General features: G+C 42.5%; 1 protein-coding gene across 5 annotated transcripts in view; it reads right to left on the bottom strand.

Moving 5' to 3' along the window:
- The window catches only part of BPTF (bromodomain PHD finger transcription factor), a 1855127-nt gene that overhangs the window by 1246138 nt on the left and 587475 nt on the right, over positions 1 to 21514 (bottom strand). For all 5 annotated transcript variants that reach the window (XR_013598794.1, XM_078654332.1, XM_078654328.1 and 2 more), the window contains exon 13: positions 10449 to 12711. Coding sequence is in view for 4 of the 5 variants with exons in the window: in XM_078654332.1 (XP_078510458.1) it covers positions 10449 to 12711 (2263 nt within the window). In the remaining variant the exon portion in view is untranslated. The remainder of the gene's footprint in view (positions 1 to 10448; positions 12712 to 21514) is intronic.

Genomic DNA, 21514 nt, shown 5'->3' with positions numbered 1-21514 from the left:
CCACAGTGGAGAAGGCCCTTCCTCCCCATCTGACCCTTTTGATGCGGGGAGTGCACAGAAGATTCAAATTGGAGGAACGGAGGCTCCTGCTGGGAATGTAACAAGTTAGCAGGGAGCCTATAGCATCAGAACCTCCTGCCAATAGGGCACCATAGACCAGACATAGAATCTTAAACAAGATTCTAAGCTGGATCGGAAGCCAATGGAGGCTCTTCCTGGCTATTGTGGCAGAAAAAGAATTGGGGACATCCAAAACAAATCTGGCAGCCGCGTTCTGCACACTCTGAAGGCGTTGAATAAGACCCTTATTGATATCTGCATACAGTGCGTTGCAGTAATCAAGCCGGGAGGACACCAGCGCGACCACCGTCTGCTTACGGGCCTGAGGGGAGAGGTAATGTACGATTCTCCTCAGGATCCTAATAACTCGCCAGCAAGTGGCCACGGTTCTATTTACCTGGAGGTAAATAGTTGGTTGAGAAAGGTTCTTTGTCCTGGCCTTTGAGGGGTGGAAACGTTGGTTTTACTCTACGTCAAAGAATGACAGTGTTCTTTATCTTTTGCCTTTGCCGATGTATGTTTGGATTCCGAGTGACTCAAGGTTGAGCATTTTTTCGTATTCGATGACTTATCCAGAGTTGAAGCAGGGTTTGTCTTCTTCAGTGCAGACATGTGTCGAGGACGATGAGTAATTCGGTCCCGGAGTGGTGTCAGGGTCATCACCATGTTTTGGCCTTGTTACCTACTTCGATTCAAGAACAGACTTGTCCCTTCTCAGCTCCGAAGCGTGCTCGCGATGTCGACCAGAGCCCGAGGGCTGTGGCGTGGAGGGGAAGGTTTAACTAATATTTTCTTTGCACGAGGTGGGTCAATAGTAGTAAGAGCCCTTGGTGTAGTCTTCGTTTTTGGTCCCGACCCAAGTACCAGAGTCCTCGGCGTAGGATCCTCGACGCTGTCGCTGTGTGATTCTCTGCGAGAGAAATCCACCTCTTCTGCAATTGTCTATAGTATGCACTAGGCGTCGATCTATTCTGCTTCGCCACATCTTCTCATTTTTTAAGAGGCTGCACGGTGTACAATCTTGTTCCTTGTGTAATAAACACACGTTAAAGTCCTTATGACTGTCCGAATAGGCGTATTTGGCCAAGGGCACTATCAAAATAAGCTTTCGTTTTTCACCTTTATTACCCAGAGACAGACATTCTCAACAGGTGTGGATGTCGGCGGGTATAGATGTCAGGAACATGAAAATCTGGTGCGAGCGCCCAATCTATACACAATTCCAACGTGTATCAGGGTGGTCTCTTGTTTTTCTTTGTCCATCTTTGAAGGCTTGGATCTCTTTTTTTCATCTGGAGGATGCATGTACTATTTTGCAAATACACAAAAAGGTGTTATGACATATGAGAGCCATCAAGAATAATGATAAGACCTATCCAATGGCAAGGCTCACTGAAGAGGTACACAACCATAAACTAGAGTTGCAGTATTATGTAATAGATTCAGTCCCAAATATCATCAGAGGACGGGACATGGAGAAACAGTTAAGGAAATCAGAATTGCACTACATAATTGAGCTCAATACCAATATTCCAAGTGGCCTCAAAACAGAAGGTGGTCAATGTGTGCATCTACAGTACTTCTAGTTAGCGTTCCAAAGTATTATGAACTTTCTGATGTGCTGGAAAAAATTATTTTAACAGAGGCCCTTGCAGGTGTAAGGGGAATTGGAATAGGGCAAAACAGTAAACGCCTAAATAAGAAGTTGAGGGTTAAACACTATGCTCTAGAAAGTAAACGACATCAGGGACATTTGTCCAATACTAAACATTTGAGTTTTTTAATGAAAAATGGGTCATAGGGAAAAGTTAGGTTCCTCGCTTAGGAATGATTTTTTAATGAATTTACTGTAGGTTTGAAGAAGTGTATGCTTTTTTAATTAAATGGTACAGGGGATATGGTCAGAGAAATTGTATAATTAGGTTGAATCAGTGTAGTACACCTTGGCTGAAACGACAGTGCTCCAAAGAAAAAAAAATGTGCAGATGAGAGTATTTATATTTCTGTATTTGCATAACCAACACTGAAATGAATCTACATCAGCATGTTAGAAGAAGTTGTACTTTTTAACACATCCGAGGAACACGGTTATTTTAAAGAAGTATTTACTTTGTTTTCTACTTGTGAATTTGACAGCACATGTGCACTTCAAATAATGTGTTCAAGTTGGTGCTCCTTTGTGCACTCAAGGCTGTGGATACAGCTGAAATGCTTAATGCCTAGTTTTTTCAATAAACTGCTTTTCACAACCCATGTTGTCGATGACCATTGTGAAAGAGACAGATGGGCTTGTAGAAATAAGCAGGCTAGACCACAGGTGATGACCATATTCACATTGTTTTTGTGAACAGCCACAGAATCTGTCATGAAGTCAACTTCTGTTTTACATATAGAGTATCTTAAAACAGATGAACACAGCCAGTGTGCGTACAACTGCCATCAGTTAGAAACAATTTCTAATGCCAAGAATAATCGCTGTACAAGAATTCAGCAGCTAGTTAAAGTAAATGGATATTGTGGCATTACTGGTACTATGACAATTCACAAGGCACTAAGTTATAGACTAATTGAGTGATTAACTCATCAAGTTAAACCAAAACTAGTAAGTTTATATTGAGTATCAACTCAACAAACTTATCTACCTACAAAACAAACCATTATAGTGAGTATAAAAACTAGCTCTTTGACAGTAGAATATAATGTAATGAATCATTTTTACTTAACGTTTGTAAGCTTTAAGGCATCATTTTTAAACATTAAATTATATTCATTTTTATAAGTAGCGAAAGAATCTGATTTTTGGGCAGGGTTCCCCTAATTTCTGCGACTGGATTTGAGGTATTTTGGTCCACTGGGGGCTGCTTAACAGCCCCCAGTGCATGTGCTCTAACACTGTATACATAGTAATAAATTCCACTTTAGGCATACCTTCAACAAGGACAAAGTAATATAGTGCCAGAAATGGACTCATGGCATAAGTCAGATGTCACTTGTGGGCTGCAAAGTCGATTTGCTTCAGCCACAAGAGTGTTTGCACAGCGTTACTTCAGAACTTCCAGTGCAACCTCGAACTGCTGGAACAAAAACTGCAAATAGCAGACGTCAAAAGTAAACCATTTTCCTGTGTGGAAAAGTTTACTTTCAACACAGGCTAAGACATCTTCTAAGTAGTACATTATAGACCACAAGGCTTTGGTATGCAATGTGTGAAAGTTGGACTTATTAAATCCCAGTGATTTGCATATCCCTTTAGTGATACAAATACACATGCTATTCACTGCATAGACTGCAGCAGTTTTTTTCCATAATGAAAGGCTACTAGTGACAAAAGGTCCCTCATTTGCCTGTGTCGGCACAGGGAGCAGCTACTAAGACCATTGCACACTGTTCCAAAGCTACCAAAAATGAAATTCAATCCAATTCATTTTTCCTGTATATGTTCCAAATGTTGAGTTTATGAAAAATATGTGTGCATTTATTTAAATAATTGAGTTGTATATAGTGCCAAAATGACCCTTTCGGGTATCAGAGAGCTGTACATCAGGTAACACAAACAGGGAAACAGATAGGAGTATACGATTGTGAGGGAACAGCAAAGCCAATATAAGAACTCAAATTGGCATTCGTAGACTCTGGATTCAGGGTGGTCCATTTAATACTCGGTAGGGTGTCATCATAGAAAAGGTAACAATGGGTATGTAGTGGGACCAGAGAGTCTTTCAAAACGGCAGGCAATGGAGGTTAAAGTTTTGGATGGATGCAACTTTAATGGGGAAGGAATAATGAAGTGTCAACAGTGATTCATCTAGTTCTGCTGAGCCCTCCCTCTTCCACTGCACTAATGAAGTCTCCAGCTCTGATTACGTATGATACGTCTATCCTGGATGAGAAATAGGCCTTACCTAGCTAGCAAACTTTTCCAAGGAATACAGGATTATTGGAGAGTTCGGTTGAAATATACGGGAAGAACAGTGAACAGGTACAGCAAATAAGCAACACAAAGGACAAACAGGAACTGATAGTACTAACATTTTGCCTTTGAAGGTAACCTGCAACCAGCCAAATTGCTTTGCGTCTTTAGAGGTGGCATCCTGAGCCCAGAACCAGTTACAATAGGTGTGGGGAGTATCTCATTCATTCCACAGCTTCTGGGAGTTCCAGGGGAGAGGCCACAACTGGATCTAAAACAATGCAATTTTTTAGGAACCCCGGTTACATGGTTTTCTTTGTCTGTTTTGCAGCAAACTAGCCTAAACTGCGGTAAAATAGGACTGCCTTAACTGTTGGCCCTCTCTGGTGACAAGATTAAGTAGTATCACAATTCCCTAGATGGTGACCACTAAAAGAAAATCTTCCCATTCCAAAATCCTCAAATTCCAAATGGAACAGGTTAAGATCACAGAAGCCTGTGGTTTGTATCTGACCGAAATAAAAAGACTGATGTCTGATCTTCTTTTACCCTTTACCTGAAACTTCTTTTCAAGAGCCAATCAATCAATCATGAGTTTGTAAAGTACGGCAAATCACCCATGAAGGTCTCAGGGTGCTGGAATTGTTAAGTGCATTGCAGCGATCTGTTAATTCGAACAGCCAGGTTGCGAGTCCTTTCCTGAATTCTCAGAGTGATGGGGTGGTCCTGCGTGCAGGGGAAAGTCGTTCTACGCTTTAACCGCCGGATATTAGAAGAAACGTCCGCCGTTGCTGCTTTTGCGGATTCGGGGTGTGTGTCTGAGGAAAAGGAAGGCGGACCTCAGATGTCTGGTCGGCTGGTGGAAGGTCATGCGTTTGTTGATGCATGCTGGTCCTTCGCTGTGCAGGGTTTTGTTTGCGTGGGTCGACATACTGAACTGGCATCTTGTCTGGATCTAGAGCCAGTAGAGCTTCTTGAGATGTGGTGTGATGTAAGCCTGTCTGGGGAGGTCGAGGATCAGTCTTGCCACTGTGTTTTGCATGGTTTGACGTCTCCACAAAAGGAATGCAGTGATTCTTACATAGACAGAGTGTGTTCTCGTAGTCCAGCCTCCTGGTGATGAGGGCCTGTGTGATGGTCCTTCTGGTGTGGACTGTGAGACACCTGAAGATCTTGCAGAGCATGCGCAGGGTGTGGAAGAAGGACTAGACTGCATTTACCGGTTTCTTTGTAGATAGCTTGCTGTCCAAAATGCAGAGTATGTGGGCATAATCTGTTGGGGCGGGAAATGGACCAAGTTCAGCAGGCCACTATGCATTGTTCCATGACGAAGTGTTCCAAAAGATGAGGGCTTCCGTCTTGTCCGTGTTGAGCCTGAGGAAGATGTCTCTTATCCAGTCAGCGACGTTCATCATACATCTGTGGAAATTGGCTCTGGTGGTGGATGAATCTTCTGACAACAAGAGCTGGAGCTGGGTGTCATTCGCGTAGGAGAGGACGTTGAGTACATGCAATCAGGTGGTGTTCATGTTCGCTTCGAAGAGGGAGGGGATAAGGGACGATCTTTGGGGGATGCAGCAGATCTTTTTAGGTTCCAAGGTGATTGGTGGGAGATGGATGCTGTGGGTTCCTCTGGTCAGGTATAAGGTGATCCATTTGAGGGTGTCTCTCTGGATTCCGATGTGGTGGAGTCTGTTGATCAACATGTGATGCGCAACAGTGTTGAAGGAGGCTGACAGGTCCAAGAGGATGAGAGCTGCTATTTTGCTTCAGTCCAGGAGGGCTCTGATGTCGTAGGTGGCTGCGATCAGGGCTGTCTCAGTGCTGTGGTTGGCTTGGAATCCGGAGTGAGAGGGGGTCGAGTAAGTTATGTTCCATGTGTTTGGTGAGTTGCTGGTTGATTGCCTTCTCAAGAACATTTGCTAGAAAGGGCAGCTGTGAGATGAGCCAGTAGTTCTTCGGTTCTGCTTAGTTTCTTTAGGAGGGAACCTCACTTCAGCGTCTTTGCAGTCCTCAGGGAAGTAAGCAGAGGTGATGGAGGAGTTCAGGACTTTCTTGAGCTCTTCGCATATAGTCTTGCTCCAGAGGTTGAAGATGTGGTGGGGACAGGGTCCATGGATGCTCCTGAAGTGCAACAAGTTCATGAGGGAGATTGTGGCTTGAGTTGTGAGAGGGTACCAATTGGTGAGCATGGGTTCAGGGCTTGTGCTCGTTGGTGTGAGCTGGCTGATGCTGTTGGCGGCGGGAGTTTGGTGTTAGACATTTTTGTAGATAACTGATATTGTCATGGAAGAAATCCGCCCCGGTGTCATACGGTTCTTGGGACGGGGTGATGTCATTCTCGGGACCTGCGGGATTGGAGAACTCCTTCATGATGGCAAAAAGCGCATTGCTGAAGTTTGTGTTGGCTTCTATGCAGTCTAATAGGGTGTTCTTCTTGGTTTCTTTCAGGAGGTGGTGGTACTGGTTGAATGCTGTCTTGAAGGTGGTAAGATCTTGTGTCTCTTTGCTGGTGTGCCACATCCTTTCTAGTTGCCAGCAGTAGCGTTTGGTTGATTTCACCTCCGCAGTGAACCAGATGGCTCCTCTGGCAGGTCATTTGAATTTGGCTGGTTTGGTGGGGGCAATTGTGTCGGCGCATTCTGTGATCTACTGGGAGAAGTTCTTCGTGACCTGTTCTGGGTTGGATGTCATGTCTGGGAGGTGTGGGTTTAGAGAGTTGTTCCACTGTTCTTCCGATATCTTTTTCCAGTTTCTGCGTATGGAGATGGGGGGTACAGTGCGGGTCTTAGTAGGTCCTGAAATGGTGAAGTGGAAGCTGTAGTGGTCAAGGTGAGATGGGGTCGAGTGTGTGCCCTGCGATATAGGTAGGGTCGGTGACAAGTTGCTTTAGGCCGATGTTGCTCATGCTTTCCAGGAAATTGGTTGTGTTGGTGTTGTCGAGGTGGAAATTAAGATCCCCTAAGAAGATGTAGTGTTCGGAGTCGATGGCAATCGGGGTGATGAGGCCATGGATGGCGTTGTAGAAGCTGTGGCGTGGGGTCCTGGTGGTCTGTATGCGAGGGTGCCTCTGATGGTGCTTTTTCCATCTGTGTGAAGTTGGAAGGTGAGATGCTCCATAATCGGGGTTAGGTCATCTGAGGAGGACGTGCAGCAGATAGTGTCCTTGTAGGTAATGCAATTCCACCGCGGTGTTTGTTGGTCCAGTCCCGGTTTGTTACCTTGTAGCCTTCGGCGATGGCGATGTCTGGCGCGGTGCAGGGTCACCAAGGTCTCTGGAAGATGACTTCCAAGGTAAGGGATTAGATCATGTCCCAGATCTCAGTGGCGTGTTTGCGGAGTGACCTACGTTGAGTAAAATGCACTGGAGTTGTGCAGTGGCAATCTCGGTTGGTGTGATGGACATAGTCATGTTTGTGGTGTCTGTGGTTGCTTTGGTGTATAAGGTGAAGCAGCAGTGCTGGCAGGAGACGGGTCTGTAGGTGGTGCGTGGAGATGTGCAGCAGCATTTGATGATGTTGATGCGCCTAGGGCTCAGAGGTCTGCATCTGTGTAACTGTGCGTGGTGGAAGAACCAGGGTTCCTGGCACTGGGCGCGGTCCAGGTACAGACAGGCGCAGATGGGCTTGCTTTTGTCACGCTCGCCACGTGGCCTCCATTTAGCAGGTTCTGGGAAGGGGCTGGGAGTGTGAGAGAGCGAACGGTTGGGAAAGCAGCGGATGAAAAGGAGCGAGTGGCTCCTAAAAACGTCACAGCACAAAGGAAAACATTGGTGAGCAAATGGGTTTCAATATACTAGAAACAGAAAATAATACAGGCAGAGCACAACCTAATTAAGTACAAACACTAAACTGGTACATAAGGCAAAACACAGGTGACACCGGCAGGACACAGGCAAGAAGAGAACCGCAGTAAGGGAGACCTGTTGTGGGGGAGTGAATTGTAGATCTGCTCAATGGGGTTGTGCTGCAGCATCCATTAAGCAGGTCCTGGGAGGGTGGTGGCGCACAAGAGAGCGAATGGGTGGGAAAGGAGCAAGCGGAAAGAGGCGAGCGGTTCCTAAAAACGTCGAAGCAAAAGAGAAACAAACAATGGTAAAACGGTGCAGCAAAAAGAAAACCAGTGGTGAGCAAATGGGCTACAATGTACTTGAAACAGAAAACGATACAGGCAGCACACACCCTAATAAATTGGTACAAAAGGCAAAAAGAGTCAGACTGGCGAGGAACATGCATGATAACTGCATATAACATTGCATCTTTACAGAAGAACTGTAATATCTGTGAGATCTATGTTGGAGCATTGGCTGAAGATAGTGGCTGAAACCTTCCTCCCACTGTTGTGTGTATCTGGTATTCGGCAAGCTATTATTTTTAGTTTGGTAACTTTGGGAGAAAACAGGAAAGCAGGAAAAATATATTCAACAACATGGCGTTTGAAAAGAAATCAGTGTACCAGCCTGGAATGCAATTTTCCCTGTTTTCCTGGCCTCTTATAAGCAGAACCGGTTGCTGGTAACCAATTGTCATGGTTGTTGCAAGTGGACCATTCGTTGGCTGTTTTTTTGTAACACACATACTCACACCGACTTTCATTCACTTATGGGGTTAAAAGTGATGTTGTCTGACAACTTCTCAGAACATTCTTACCTTTTACTTCATCTAATCACTGTAATTTAGTATTGTTTAATCATAAAATCTGTATCTATTACAGTGAACTGGTATGGTGCCGTTTAAATATTTAACATACATTGATATAAGCAAAAGTCTTTTGCTTTGAAATCTTCTACCTGGAGCAAGCCTGCCATTTCCTCGTTGAAAGTGGCTTATTTAGCAGGGCTTGATCCTGATGTGCAAATCTTTTTTGCAGTTGCAAACACTACAATTCAGAATGTTTTTGTTTCCAATGTAAGAAACCAATTTTAGGAGTCAGTAAACTTTTACAGATGCATATAATTGATTTCCAAATGGTTACCAATCACAATTCTGAAGGGGCATGTTCTGGGTGTCCCTTCTCCAAATATGATTCTGTAGCTTAAGTACAAATGGTTTGCAACCAAAATGATGACCACAAACCATTTGAAAGTTATCAACTTCCAAGTTGGGGTGGCAATCTATTCGCAAGAGGGAAGGGGTCCCCTTTCAATCCCCTGCCCTTTGTTATTTGGGGTAAAACTTTCAGGGGGAATAGGCTGTTAACCAGGGAACCACTAAAAACTCTCTGAAACTTAAAAAAAAATAAACATTTTCTTTTAAGAAGCCCAATTTCCTTCTTAAAGCAAACTGGACTGCTTACATTTTATTTTACTTTATGTTAATCACAGAGTGGGTTGTAGTTTGCAACCAACTTAATGGATATTAATTAGGCAGGTGCATTCCAACTCATTCCAACCCTTATTTTGTGAACCATTTGCAAAATAAGTTTATGGTCATAAAATTACTGGTTGATAATTGCAGCTACTTTTTGTAATCTGAAATGTACTGCATCTGGCCGTAGATTACTGCTTTGGAGAAACCCTCACCCAAACTAATAATCTGGCCTCTTACAGCAAACTTTGACTACTACATGTGGTGAGATATGCACGTTTCATGGTTGAAAACTGAAAGGGCAGGTCAACATGTTATCCTATAATGGGTTGATCAATGCTCCCATCCTTTATTCAGTTAATAATGGCCTCTTCACAATACGTAGCAAAGGTAAAAACTGTAGAATTGCGGGTTAGGTAATAAACACATTAATATTTTCAGTGCAATGCAAAACATAGATAATGCAAAGTGTATATCTACATTGTGTAAATGAAAAGCAAAAGTTAATCAATTTTTTTAAAGAATTTGAGGAGGAATGTAACTATATTAAAAAGGTAATCTTTGATGAATATTAACAATCAGGGAATGTCTTTTCAAATTATGTGTAAGATAAAGCCTTTAATAAGAATCATTAATTCAATCGGAGACACAAAACAATGGGTTTATTTTAGTCTACGACTTTCGCTTTACAGGAATGGACTCTTAAGTGTCTTCTTTCAGTAGAAGAAACGGTAGTAAATGAAAATAACTACTTTGAATCTAATGCTGCTGTGATGTCCATTTTTCTGCTCTAGTCTATCCCTTGTGCCGGGAAACCCACTGCGGGTAGCTGTGGCGCATTATAAGTTTTAAATAAATAAATAAAATAAATGAATCTGAGTGGGCTATAGCTCGAGGGAAAAACAGATCCAGCCATTTTAAAATGGCTATGTAAAGTTAGTTGACTTTGCCAAACAACTTTACACAGATTCCCGTAAGTGTGGGGTGGCATGGTTTCACAGTAAAACGCTGTACAACTTGTCAGTGCTGGTGTTTCTCTTGCAACGAAAGTCTAGGTGTGGTGCAACCCCTATCAAAATAGTTATATTAAAACCTGTATCAAAGGAAAATAAAAAAGTAGCTTTAAAGCAGGCGCAGGTATCAGACACTTCCATTTATCTTTCAGGACCTACCTCCATGTTATACCAAAAGTTGGTCTGGGGGAAGGGTAAGGCCAGATATCATAAGCTGGTTTTGCATTATAATTAAAATGAGGAACTTCTCTGATTCCACCTCTCCTGGACAACTTCTTCAGATCATCATTTGGCAGAACAAATATGCTCTTCTTGCTACTTTTAGTTGCAAACTTCCTGTAAGATGGCAGAGCTGTCCCAGAGCGAGCCTTTTTGGGTCTTGAAAACTTCATTAGTCTTACCCGGTCTTTGGTTGAATATTCTTTACTAACAGTCATGGATGTTGCCAATGTTCCTATTGGAGTAGTCACTACATCAGTCACTGTTGTCGTTACCACAGTTTTACTGTTTTCCTTCACAGACAAAACAGTTGCACTTTCTGTAACTGGTGTTGTGACTGTTGTTACTGTAGTCGTGGTGGTTGTTACAGTAGACACAGCAGAGTTTTCTGAAGCTGCTGTCACCATTTCCTCATTATCCTGGGAAATTGATTTCTCTGATACTTTTACTACCGTTTCTGACTTTGTTGAAACAGTGGTTGTCACTTCAGTAACAACTGTTTTGATTTTAGAGTCTCCATTAATACTTTCAAATAGGTTTGAAATGGTCTGACCATTATGGTCTGCACAGTCAGAGTTTAAAGTGGATTCTTTTCTAGAATTAGGAGGTAGGGTAACATCTTTTTTACATTGCTGTTCGTCAGCTTCTATCAGCTGCCCAGCCTCACCAATAACAATACTTGTATGACTCTGAGGTAAAGTGCAAGATGCTTCCGAAGAATGTACCTTGTCTCCAGAATCTGGATCCCACTTGGTTATTTTATCAGCTATCTGTGAGCTGCCAGCACTTTCAGACTGCCAGGAATCCACAAAAGATTTTTCAGTGAGTTCTTCCATACCAATATCTCCATTCATGAATGATTTCGCCCCAGGCACTTTCACTTTTGTTTCAGCCTCATTAGCACTATATTTCTGTAAGCACCTATCCTCTGAAAGTTCTTCCAGGTCTCTTGTATCTTTCCCATTAATCTGCCATGTGTCTGTTTTATATGTTTCTGTTTCCCCCTCAATTTTGGTAGTTTTTGGACATATCACCCCGAACTGCACCCGGTCTACACATTTAGTAAACTGTTGTGCTATAGCCACATCTTCTTGCCCATTGGTTTCACGTACATTGCCATCGTCACCTTCATGATTCAGACACGAAAAGATTTTTGTTAAAGATGTTGTTTTAATTAGCTCCTGGCTTTGCTTCAGGTTCAGACCAGTTGGCTTTTCACTGTATCCTTGCTCATCTTTCCGTCGAACTCTATTATCGGTATCCCTTTTATGAGCTGGGACAGTTTCAAGAACCTTACTTTTTAAGATAGAGGAATCCCCAGTACAATTTTCCAAGCTGCCATTCTTTTCTGTACCACAAGATAATTTGTCATCAATATGGACAGGTGCTGGTACTTCATTGCTTTCTTTTCCTGAAAGATGGATGGATTGATTGTAATCAACATGAGAAGCCCTTTCAGAGCATATATTGGGTTCTGGAAGTTTTTTGTTTTTGACATCAGAAATAGCACACTTACCAGCCTGACCTGGCAAAATCCGTTTAGAGTAACAACGAAGTGTGTCACCCGCAGCCCTTTTTCCAAAGCTATTCGGTTTAATCTCTAGTGCAGCATCAGGTTTACAAATCCTAGACTCCGCAGCAAAGTTCTCTTTTTTAGAGCAATGTTCAATGCACTGAGGAAATAGATCTCCTGCATGTCTGTGCACTTCAGAGCACCCACTGCTGCAAGAAACCCCAGACTGTGCAGAACAGCTGCATTTACTGCATGACAGACCAATGGCCTCTGTGCATTTCTCATCAGAATATGTGGATTTGTTCTCAGATGCATCATCCACTGCATCTTGAAAGGACAAGTCAAGGTAAGGATCACCTTTCAGTTTAGTTGACTGCAATTCAACAATGTTCACTGGTGTGGGTATTAACACATTCCTTGCTTGTTTAGAAGCAGATACAACCTTGCATTTATCAAGCCGATGTTTTTCTTCTAGTGTGAACTGTTTTACTCTCCTTTCAAGCAGTCCATCTAATTTAGATGTTTTGACTTTTTTTTTGTACCAAGTTCTTTGTTGAAAGCTTTCGCTCACATTGATCAAATCAACTTCAGGCAACACATCTTCATCTTTTGGAAAGGGTTCAGTTTTCATTTCTTCAACCTCCATTGGTTCTTCCTTGATAACTGAATCTGCGTCAACGCCTTTCTTTCCTATCAATGATAGATAAAGAGTAATTACTTTTAAATCACAGTAGTTTAACTGAAGAAAGATGCCAACACACTAAAATAGCTACACATAAATGAAGTTGGAAGTAGACTTTTCTGGTTACACAAAACACATACCGCTTTAATAACACAAAGGTTTTCTACATTTAACTTTCCGCTTCGGAGTAATAATCAAACTCTCACCACAATCACACCAAAAGCCACTGCACACTGTTACACAATTAACAATCTATAATGATGCTAGTTACTGATGCATTTTAGAGCCATTTTGCGAGTTGCGGTTTGGTGCAGAAGCTACAGCTTTTCTTTCCTAAAATGAAAACAACTCCAAAGCTGAGCAAACAAAGCAAAAGTCAATGTTTGATGAAAACAAATTGAGATCGTTTGAAAGGCAATTCTTGGCTAATTTAAAATATGTTAATCCAACACTCTTTAAATCAAACTGACATAGGTATTCAGTTCTACAAAAAATGAGTATTAGTTTTCTTTATCTTCGAGCTGATCCATTCTAGTAAAAACTAAATTCATAGTATTAGCATAAGCCATGAGACAGGAATAATTAGGGCAAAAGTCAAAGACGACTTCTGTGATTTTTCCTTTACCGTAAAGCCGGAGTATTTTGCTGAAAAAACTTATATAGCACTGACTCCTAATGCAAAGGACAAACAAGCATTTTGGATGGATACATTAACAGTTTGGTTTACCGTGAACAGGAAATGTAAAAATCTACAGATCACAATCTTTTTAGATTATTCATACCAACCTCCTCTGTATTAACCCTCATGCCCATGGTGTTAAGCTTTTAACACCACGAAGAGGGTGACTCAGTAAGGGGACAGTAGTAATGATTAGTCATTGATAGGTTTCTAGACTGAGTGCGTGAGATCTAAGGCGGTTTGAATTCTGGAATGGAGGCTGACACTGATCAGCTGGATAGCTTTCCTTTGATGTGGATTGAGTAAATAAAGAACACCAGACATAACACGGGGAGGATGAGGGACATGAGGGAGTTTAGCAATGGAGTAACATGACACTAAAAAGGCAGCTAGATCACCGTATAAATCAATGCAAGGAGCTAGATCTTAGTTCTATCACTGGCACATATAGTCACAAGGACAAAAAATGGTAATAATTGTTAAAAGGTACTCTTGTTCCAAAATGTATCAATATGTGGGTGTGGCCTGAGGTCAGTATGAAAAGAGGTTCACCCTGTGAGTTCTGCTATCAGACCCCCGGCCTGGCCAAAAACCAGCTGCTTTTGATTAGCCCCAGGCATTTGGAAAATTAAGCCGCAGCGTAGGAAGGAAGGGGGCACACTTTGAGATCGGTTCCAGGCTCTGGCAAAGCTCTGGAAGCAAACTTCAAGGTGTGCGAAACATTGGAGCGCTGCAAGTACCGTCGAGCACCTTGGGCCTTTACTTTATCAACATGGCGAAAGCCTGACTGTGCTTGCTTACCTGTCTATCCGAGGCTGACAGAAATGGTGCTGCGGGGGCCACCACATTATGTACTGCCTCAGAATCCAGCTAGCCTCACTATTTAGATCCATGTTTCCAGTGAGTCACTCCAAGGCTACCATGGGACTACTTATTTAGAGCTGCCTGGAGTGGGTTGTGGGGGATTATGCCTTGGTCTGTTGGCTAGTTGCGGTAGATTGGAGGTCAATACTGAGGAACATTCCTGCACAGGAATCCATACTGAAGCCATCAGGGTGCTTATCTGCTCTGAATCTGCACCACGCTATCCCTGGCACCCCAGATTTGGGGGGGTTCGAACCTCTGCAAGACCCTGATGATCACGTGTGTGCGGTGAGTCTATCGCGAGGGTGCATTCCATTTATTTATTTATTTACTAAATAACATGGCACTGAGCACCCACCTGCACAATGTATCTACCCCTTGCTGTGTGTTTGCCTATGCCCAAAAGATAAAAGCGCCAAAAGGGCGTCAAGGTACTCTGGGGGCAGACTCCGGCATCTACTATCCACACCCAACCCATAAAGGTATCTAAAAAGAGAGATACGGCTCCATGATTACTACAGAAATCCTGATGTAGTGTCTAGGAGCCCTCCACAAAAAAATTGAAAATACAATCACCATACAACTGCAGGCTGTGAAGGTAGACCTGGATAAAGAGCCCTCTGATTTGGCAAAAGAAATCCAGGCATTAGGGGAAAGGATAGCAATTGAGGATGATATATAGCCCTAAGTCAAGACAATAAGAAGATGCAGGACATGCAAGTGAAAATCGAGGTAGACATCAGAACACTGTAGGAAAAAAGCAGAGACCTGGAGGATTGCTCAAGGAGAGACAATATCAGGATTTGCAATTGGAGAGAGATTACCGATGGTGATGATGTAATACTCTGAAGAGGATCAGAGGTTTGGCATCCCCATAGTACGAGCACACAAGGTGGGTGCACCGCGAGGGGGTGGGGCACCCCTCCAAGAGATATAATAGCTAAAGTTTGTAATTACAGGATTATGAGGGACGCTAGGAAGGTTAGCGAAATAATTTTCCAACACCAATCAAGTGAAATATTTCAGGACTTCTCACAAACATTAAATAAGTGGTGAATGATGTAACTTCTGAACTGCACAGAAGGCAAATTAGCTAAAGATGAGGTTTTCTTTTTGTCTTTGGTTTAAAATTGCCTCGAAATTCCATATATATATTTTCTTTATTTATAACGTTTTATATAGCGCGGATCAGACTCGATGAGGGTATCAAACCACCTTACATAAGTTACATCAAAAGAAAAGTTGAGCACTAGTCACATATAAATGAGTATCTAAGATGAGATCATGTAAGTTGTAAGTTCTCGTTGAAGGTCAGGTTGTGTTAGTCATTCTCGTTTAGAGATCAGAATGTATCTTGGTAGATGAGCAGCTTCTGGTTGGTATCAACTTGCCTCAGGGCTGGGATCAGGAGAGAGTTTTATTAATTAGAAGTAATTGGACTTCTTTTTTGAAAGCGGTGGTGGAGGGGTTCATTCTGATTGCTTGGGAAAGGGCATTCCATATCCTCGGTGCTAGGCCAGAGAAGGTGCGTGTGTAGGTTTTCTTTTTCTTAAATGTTTGTGGTTTCAATAGCAGGGTGTTGGTGCGTCTCAGAGTTCTGCTATTGCCTGATAATTCGAGTTTATTGGCTAGATACTTTGGTGTATTGAGATGCAGGGCTTTGTGTGTCATGCATGCCTCAGGGCTGGGATCAGGAGAGAGTTTTATTAATTAGAAGTAATTGGACTTCTTTTTTGAAGGCGGTGGTGGAGGGGTTCATTCGGATTGCTTGGGAAAGGGCATTCCATATCCTCGGTGCTAGGCCAGAGAAGGTGCGTGTGTAGGTTTTCTTTTTCTTAAATGTTTGTGGTTTCAATAGCAGGAAGTTGGTGCGTCTCAGAGTTCTGCTATTGCCTGATAATTCGAGTTTATTGGCTAGATACTTTGGTGTATTGAGATGCAGGGCTTTGTGTGTCATGCATGCAATTTTTAGCAGTGTTCTTGCCTCATAAGGGAGCCAATTCAGTTCCTTTAGATCCGGGATGATGTGGTTGTTCTTTCTGGATCCAGTGACGAGCCTTGCAGCTGGGCTGAGTGAGACTGGATCTTGGCAGGCCACATAAGGTTGTATTCCCATAGTTTATTCTGGGTAGAACTAATGATTCAACGGCTATTTTGAGGTCTTTGTCGTTGAGGAAGGGTTTTAGTTTTCTGAGAATGCTCATATGAAAGTTGACTCCTCTGGTGACTATGCTGATGTGTTCCCTCATGTTGAGATTCTTGTCTAGTATTATTCCCAGTGATCTTGTGGAATTGATAATGTGAGGTTTGCATTTGAGGGCTGTTAGGAGTATCATCCAATTTACTATGTCGCCTTGTCCTTGAGGTAGGGAGATTAGGAGAAAGTCAGTTGTGAGCGCAATGAGTTTGAGGTGGTTTTTTTGTAAGCCAGATGTGGGTTTTTTGTAAAGTTGTGTTGAGTAGGCGGATGTCATCCAGCGATGATATTTTGAGGTATAAATGGGTATCATGTGGTAGTTGACATTGGAGAGCTTCAGAATTTTGGTTAAGGGTTCCATGAATAAGTTGAAGAGGGTAGGAGTTAAGGCGGAATCTTGAGGGACTCCTAGGATGACCGGTGTGTTCGAGGATAGCGATTGGTTAATCTTAATTCTTTGAGTTTGGTTGAGGCAAACAACTTCAGGACAGCTCCTTATAAACCCAGTCTGTGTTCAAGTAGGTCTAGGAGACTGATATGTTTGACTGTATCGAAGGCTGATGATAGGTCTAGGAGGATTAGGAGGCAGGATTTGTTTTGATCTAGTATTCTGAGTGAGTCATCGATGATGTGGGTCATGGCTGTTTCCGTGCTGTGATTCTGCCTGAAGCCTGATTGGAACTGGTCAAGAAGGTGGAATCGGGCTATATAGTTGCATAGTTGGGAGTGGACGCACTTCTCCAGTAGTTATGCTAGTGTAGGAACAGCGGATACTGGACGGTAGTTATCTGGAATTGTGTGGTCAGAAGTGGGTTTTTTTAAGAATAGGGGTTACCTGTCCTCCTTTTAACCCCATCCGCGCTAAGGGTTTTCCCGCTGTGCGTTAAAGATTCGCAAATCCCGCGTTACATGACGAGCTCAGCTCGTCATGAGCGTACGACAGGCGTACCTCATGACGAGCTGAGCTCGTCATGAGCGTGGAAGGGGTTAAGCAGCTTGGAAGGGTTCCTTGAGATAGGGTTTCATTCATTATCTTTGTCCAGATAGGTATAAGAGCAGTTTTGATCTCGTTGAGGATGTTGGCTGGAAGCGGATTGCAGTAGTGGTTAGACGGTTTGAGTGTTATTAACTTGAGGATGTCATTTTCGTCAAAGAATTTAAAAGTGTTCCAGAATGCATTGTTTTTGAGGGTAAGATCATGCTGGATAGGTGTTTGTGCCAATTGTGGCCCGATGGGGTTAGGTGGGGGAGACAATGAAAGTTGTTCATATGCCGTTAGGAGCTCTTTTCTATCATTTGGATTTTTCTAAGTAGTGGGCGGCAAAAGTGTTGCAGTTGGGGCCTATCGAGAAGTTGGTGTGATGTTGAGCGGATTGAAGTTTAATCATTTCGAATTATTTTCTTGGCTGATTTCTAGCATTGTTTGGTTGATCTTTGAAAAAATTAGCTTTGGAGATTCTGATGTGTTTGTTGTAATTCCTCCTACATGATCTTAGTTGTTTAAGGTGCTTTAGGGACGGTGCGGCTCTCCAGGTCATTTACGGTAGTCTTAGGTTGTGGTGTTTAGGCTCCCATTGTACCAAGGTTTGGAGTCTTTAGAGGAGGGTCTTTTCAGTTGAAGGGGCACCACTGTGTCGAGAATGTTAGTCATCAAGTTGTTGTAGTGGGTTGTGAGTTCATGTACATCTGCGTGGTCCACTGGTGGTGATAGAAAATTGTTGGTGAGGTATGTTAGGTCATTGCGGTTAATGTCCGGGTATTTCTTTTCCAATGTTTGGGTTTCATAAGTTGGAGTTTATGTGTCTTCATTGGTTCAGTGATGAGGAAGGAGATGCTGTGGTGGTCCTTCCAGTCACAAGGGATGATCGATTTAAGTACGATGGAGTTTGGCCTTGCAATGACCAGATCCAGGGTTGCACCCAGCATGTGCGTTGGGCTATTGCAGAATTGGACAAGTTTGAGGACAGTTAGGAAGGTTTTAAGGCTGTTAACTGCGGTGTCATTATGGACATTCCAGTGAAGATTGGACCAAGTATAATTTACATAGGGGACCGTTGTTGCTCGCAATGTTTATGCCTAGGTATTCACATGTGTCAAGGTCGATAGATTGTGATTGAGTTACCACTAGGTTGATGCAGTGTATTGAGGCTATGCCTCCCCCCGATCTTTCCGGTCTAATGGCTCTGGCGATGTCAAAGCCAGTGGGGATTAGGATGTCCAGTATTGGTGCAGAATCGCTCTTTAACTAAATTTCCGTTAGAAGGAGTAGGTCAAGGTAATGGGCATGGGTAAGGTCTGCAATGTCAGCTGCGTGTTTCCAGGCCGATCTGCAATTTAGGAGTATGCATTTCAGGTGGGGTTTGACGTTCGATGTGGTTTTCTCTGTGATGGGTACTGGTTTTAGGGTGGACTTGTTTATCTCTCTGGTGTTTAGTATCTGTATGTAACCATATGGTTACAACAGTGTAGGAAGCTCTGAGCCTTTTGGGTCCATCTCTGGAGAGACCTATATCTCCACTTACAGAGAAGAAGTTCCCAGATACTAATCCAAAACAGAGATAGGAAAAGACTGTCCCATTGAGAACACCCTCTCACAAACAGAACAGCCTGCTCATATTTTTTCAATTTATATTCTGATGGTTGGCACACGGAGTGGACATACGAGGCCAGGCTGAGTGATGGGGATTGTTGGCAGTCTTATTCTTCTTTGATACTTGCATAGTACAGTTTGTACTTTATGGTTGGAGTTTTACTTCCTAATGATGCTTTTCAAAGGAGACTGAGTTGCTTAATCCCAATGCTGAAAGTGTTATGTTGTTGTCTGGTCATATACGGCTGATAATCTATTGCCTGATGGATGGGTTATCTTCCTTCATACATTCTGATTTTTTTAGCAGGCTGCGGGGGGGAAACAAAGCTGCATATGTAGGTCACAGTGCGTTTCACATCTGCACTAAGAAGGGTTCTTTTAGGATGGAGTTGGATATTGGGGGAAGGCATAAGGAGGACTTTATCCTTACAGTGGAGGGAAAATGCACTATTTCAGCCATCTTCTATCTATCACTAGAGATCACATATCTTTTCCCATTTGATTCAACTTATCAATGACTTGCCTTTGATTTATGGTTTGAAAAATATCCTGGAATATCAAAGGCCTGGACTCTCCGATTAAATGTCATAAGATCTGACAAGAGGTCCGTGAGGTTCTCTGGATATAGTCTGCCTCCAAGAAACACATGTGAATCTGTGTGATATACATTTCATGAAGAGCACGCTTTATCCCACTTTTAACTTCAAATCGTCTAAAACAAAAACTAGTGGCATATGATAGGTTAACTTAAGGATTTTAGCTTTGAAGAAACCAAGGTAATATGGAATAAGGGTGAGGGAAACTGTCTTAAACTAGAGGAGAAATACCAGGGGTTCTCTATAGCTCGGTAACACAAATGCCCATTCATGGACAGGAACACTTTTCACTCCAAATACTTTATTATAAAAAAAGTCCCCAATTTCACTATGGATAGACACTCTCATAACAAATATATTCAAGTGGCCATGTCAAAGGAATTATGAAGACAGATGAAGAATCTTGCTGTTACAGACCTTTGTTGCACTCGGGATCCCTCCAACCAAGAATATACTTTCTTCTCCAATGTGCCCAGATCGTGTTCCTGAATTGACTTGATGTAGGGATCCCAGGAGATAGATACAACAATTGCCGTCTCTCACGGGGTAATTGCTATTACCAACCACGCAATGATAAAATAGGAAGAAGAACTCTCTCGCAATAAAAACAAGAGAAACAGCTGGAAATTGGATATTCAGGAGTTTGGGCCCTGTATCCCAAAAACAAAGGAACGACTATTGGGCAGCCGATCTCCAGGGAATAACTTTTTATGACATATTCCTCTCTCAATGGTCTCAAATATTCACTATAATAAGCACTGTTACTTCGCCCCATAATTGCCCTTACATGAAGTACTGGAAACTGACTATTGAAACAACCATAACACTAGGCAGTGGTCGAAATATTGGGTCTGCTGTTCCCCAGTTGTGTAAAAGTGTTAAAAAGCATATGGCAAATTGGTTTCTCACAACACACAAGCTAAAGCATATGTATAAAAATACTGATGGCTTGTGTTGGAGGGGCTGCGGACAGGAAGGAGATACTGTGCATATGTGGTTGTCCGCGTTAAATTGCAGATCTATTGGAAGGTAATACTTAGCCATATAAGGGGCATGTTAGGATATCCATTAAAACCTACTCTAGCAACTATTTTATTGAGCCTTCAACCACCTGATGCGCCCAAATTGCCTTTACCCAATTGGAGATTTAACCTAAATATGCTTTTAGTGGCTAAACTATTCTCTACACTTGGACAGAAGTTGGCAGAAGTAACAACTATACAGGAATGGGCTGGAAAGTATGGACTTTGCTAGCTATTGAGAAACTGACTTGAGGTATAAATAAAAATTGAGACAAGGTTGAAAAACCGGGGCAACTGCTGGCAGATAACTGTTGAACAAGGGGAGGCCAATGGCATGCCCAAAATCGCTGAGATCATTACAATTGACAACACCTTCCCTTAGTTAAAAGATAGTTCTTAATTTTGACTAGGTTTTATTATAAATAGGGACAATTTCAGCAGCCTTCCAACTGCAGGGACTCTCAGCCCCTTGAAGAATGGCATTGAGTAGCTTGTTAAAATAAGCAGCCAAAGCCATCAACATCTGTTAAGAAAAGGTCACCCGGGATGCCATTGGGCCCTGGTGCCTTACCCCTTGCAATATTGATTATCCCTTAAATCAACACTGGGTGGGAGTGAGCGGGGGTAGTGAGATTCTTTTGGGGTTTATTAAATTGTGGAATTAGATCTGCTTCTATTTCAATACTGCACACTTGTAAATAGTGCTATATGAAGATCTATTTCAGAATTGAACTTAATAAAATCCCTTGGAAAACAAAAAAATATATCAATATCTCAGGGGAAGACAGAACACTTCTGAAGGTGCACAGGAAGTTATTGCAGTCTTTTACAAAGAATTTCAAATGACTGTTTCCAAAGTTATC

Source organism: Lissotriton helveticus, chromosome 7 (genome assembly GCF_964261635.1).
Source record: "Lissotriton helveticus chromosome 7, aLisHel1.1, whole genome shotgun sequence".
In the NCBI taxonomy this organism is placed as follows: Eukaryota; Metazoa; Chordata; class Amphibia; order Caudata; family Salamandridae; genus Lissotriton; species Lissotriton helveticus.
Note: the sequence above shows the minus strand (reverse complement) of the source record. Positions and strands in the feature narration are given on the sequence as shown.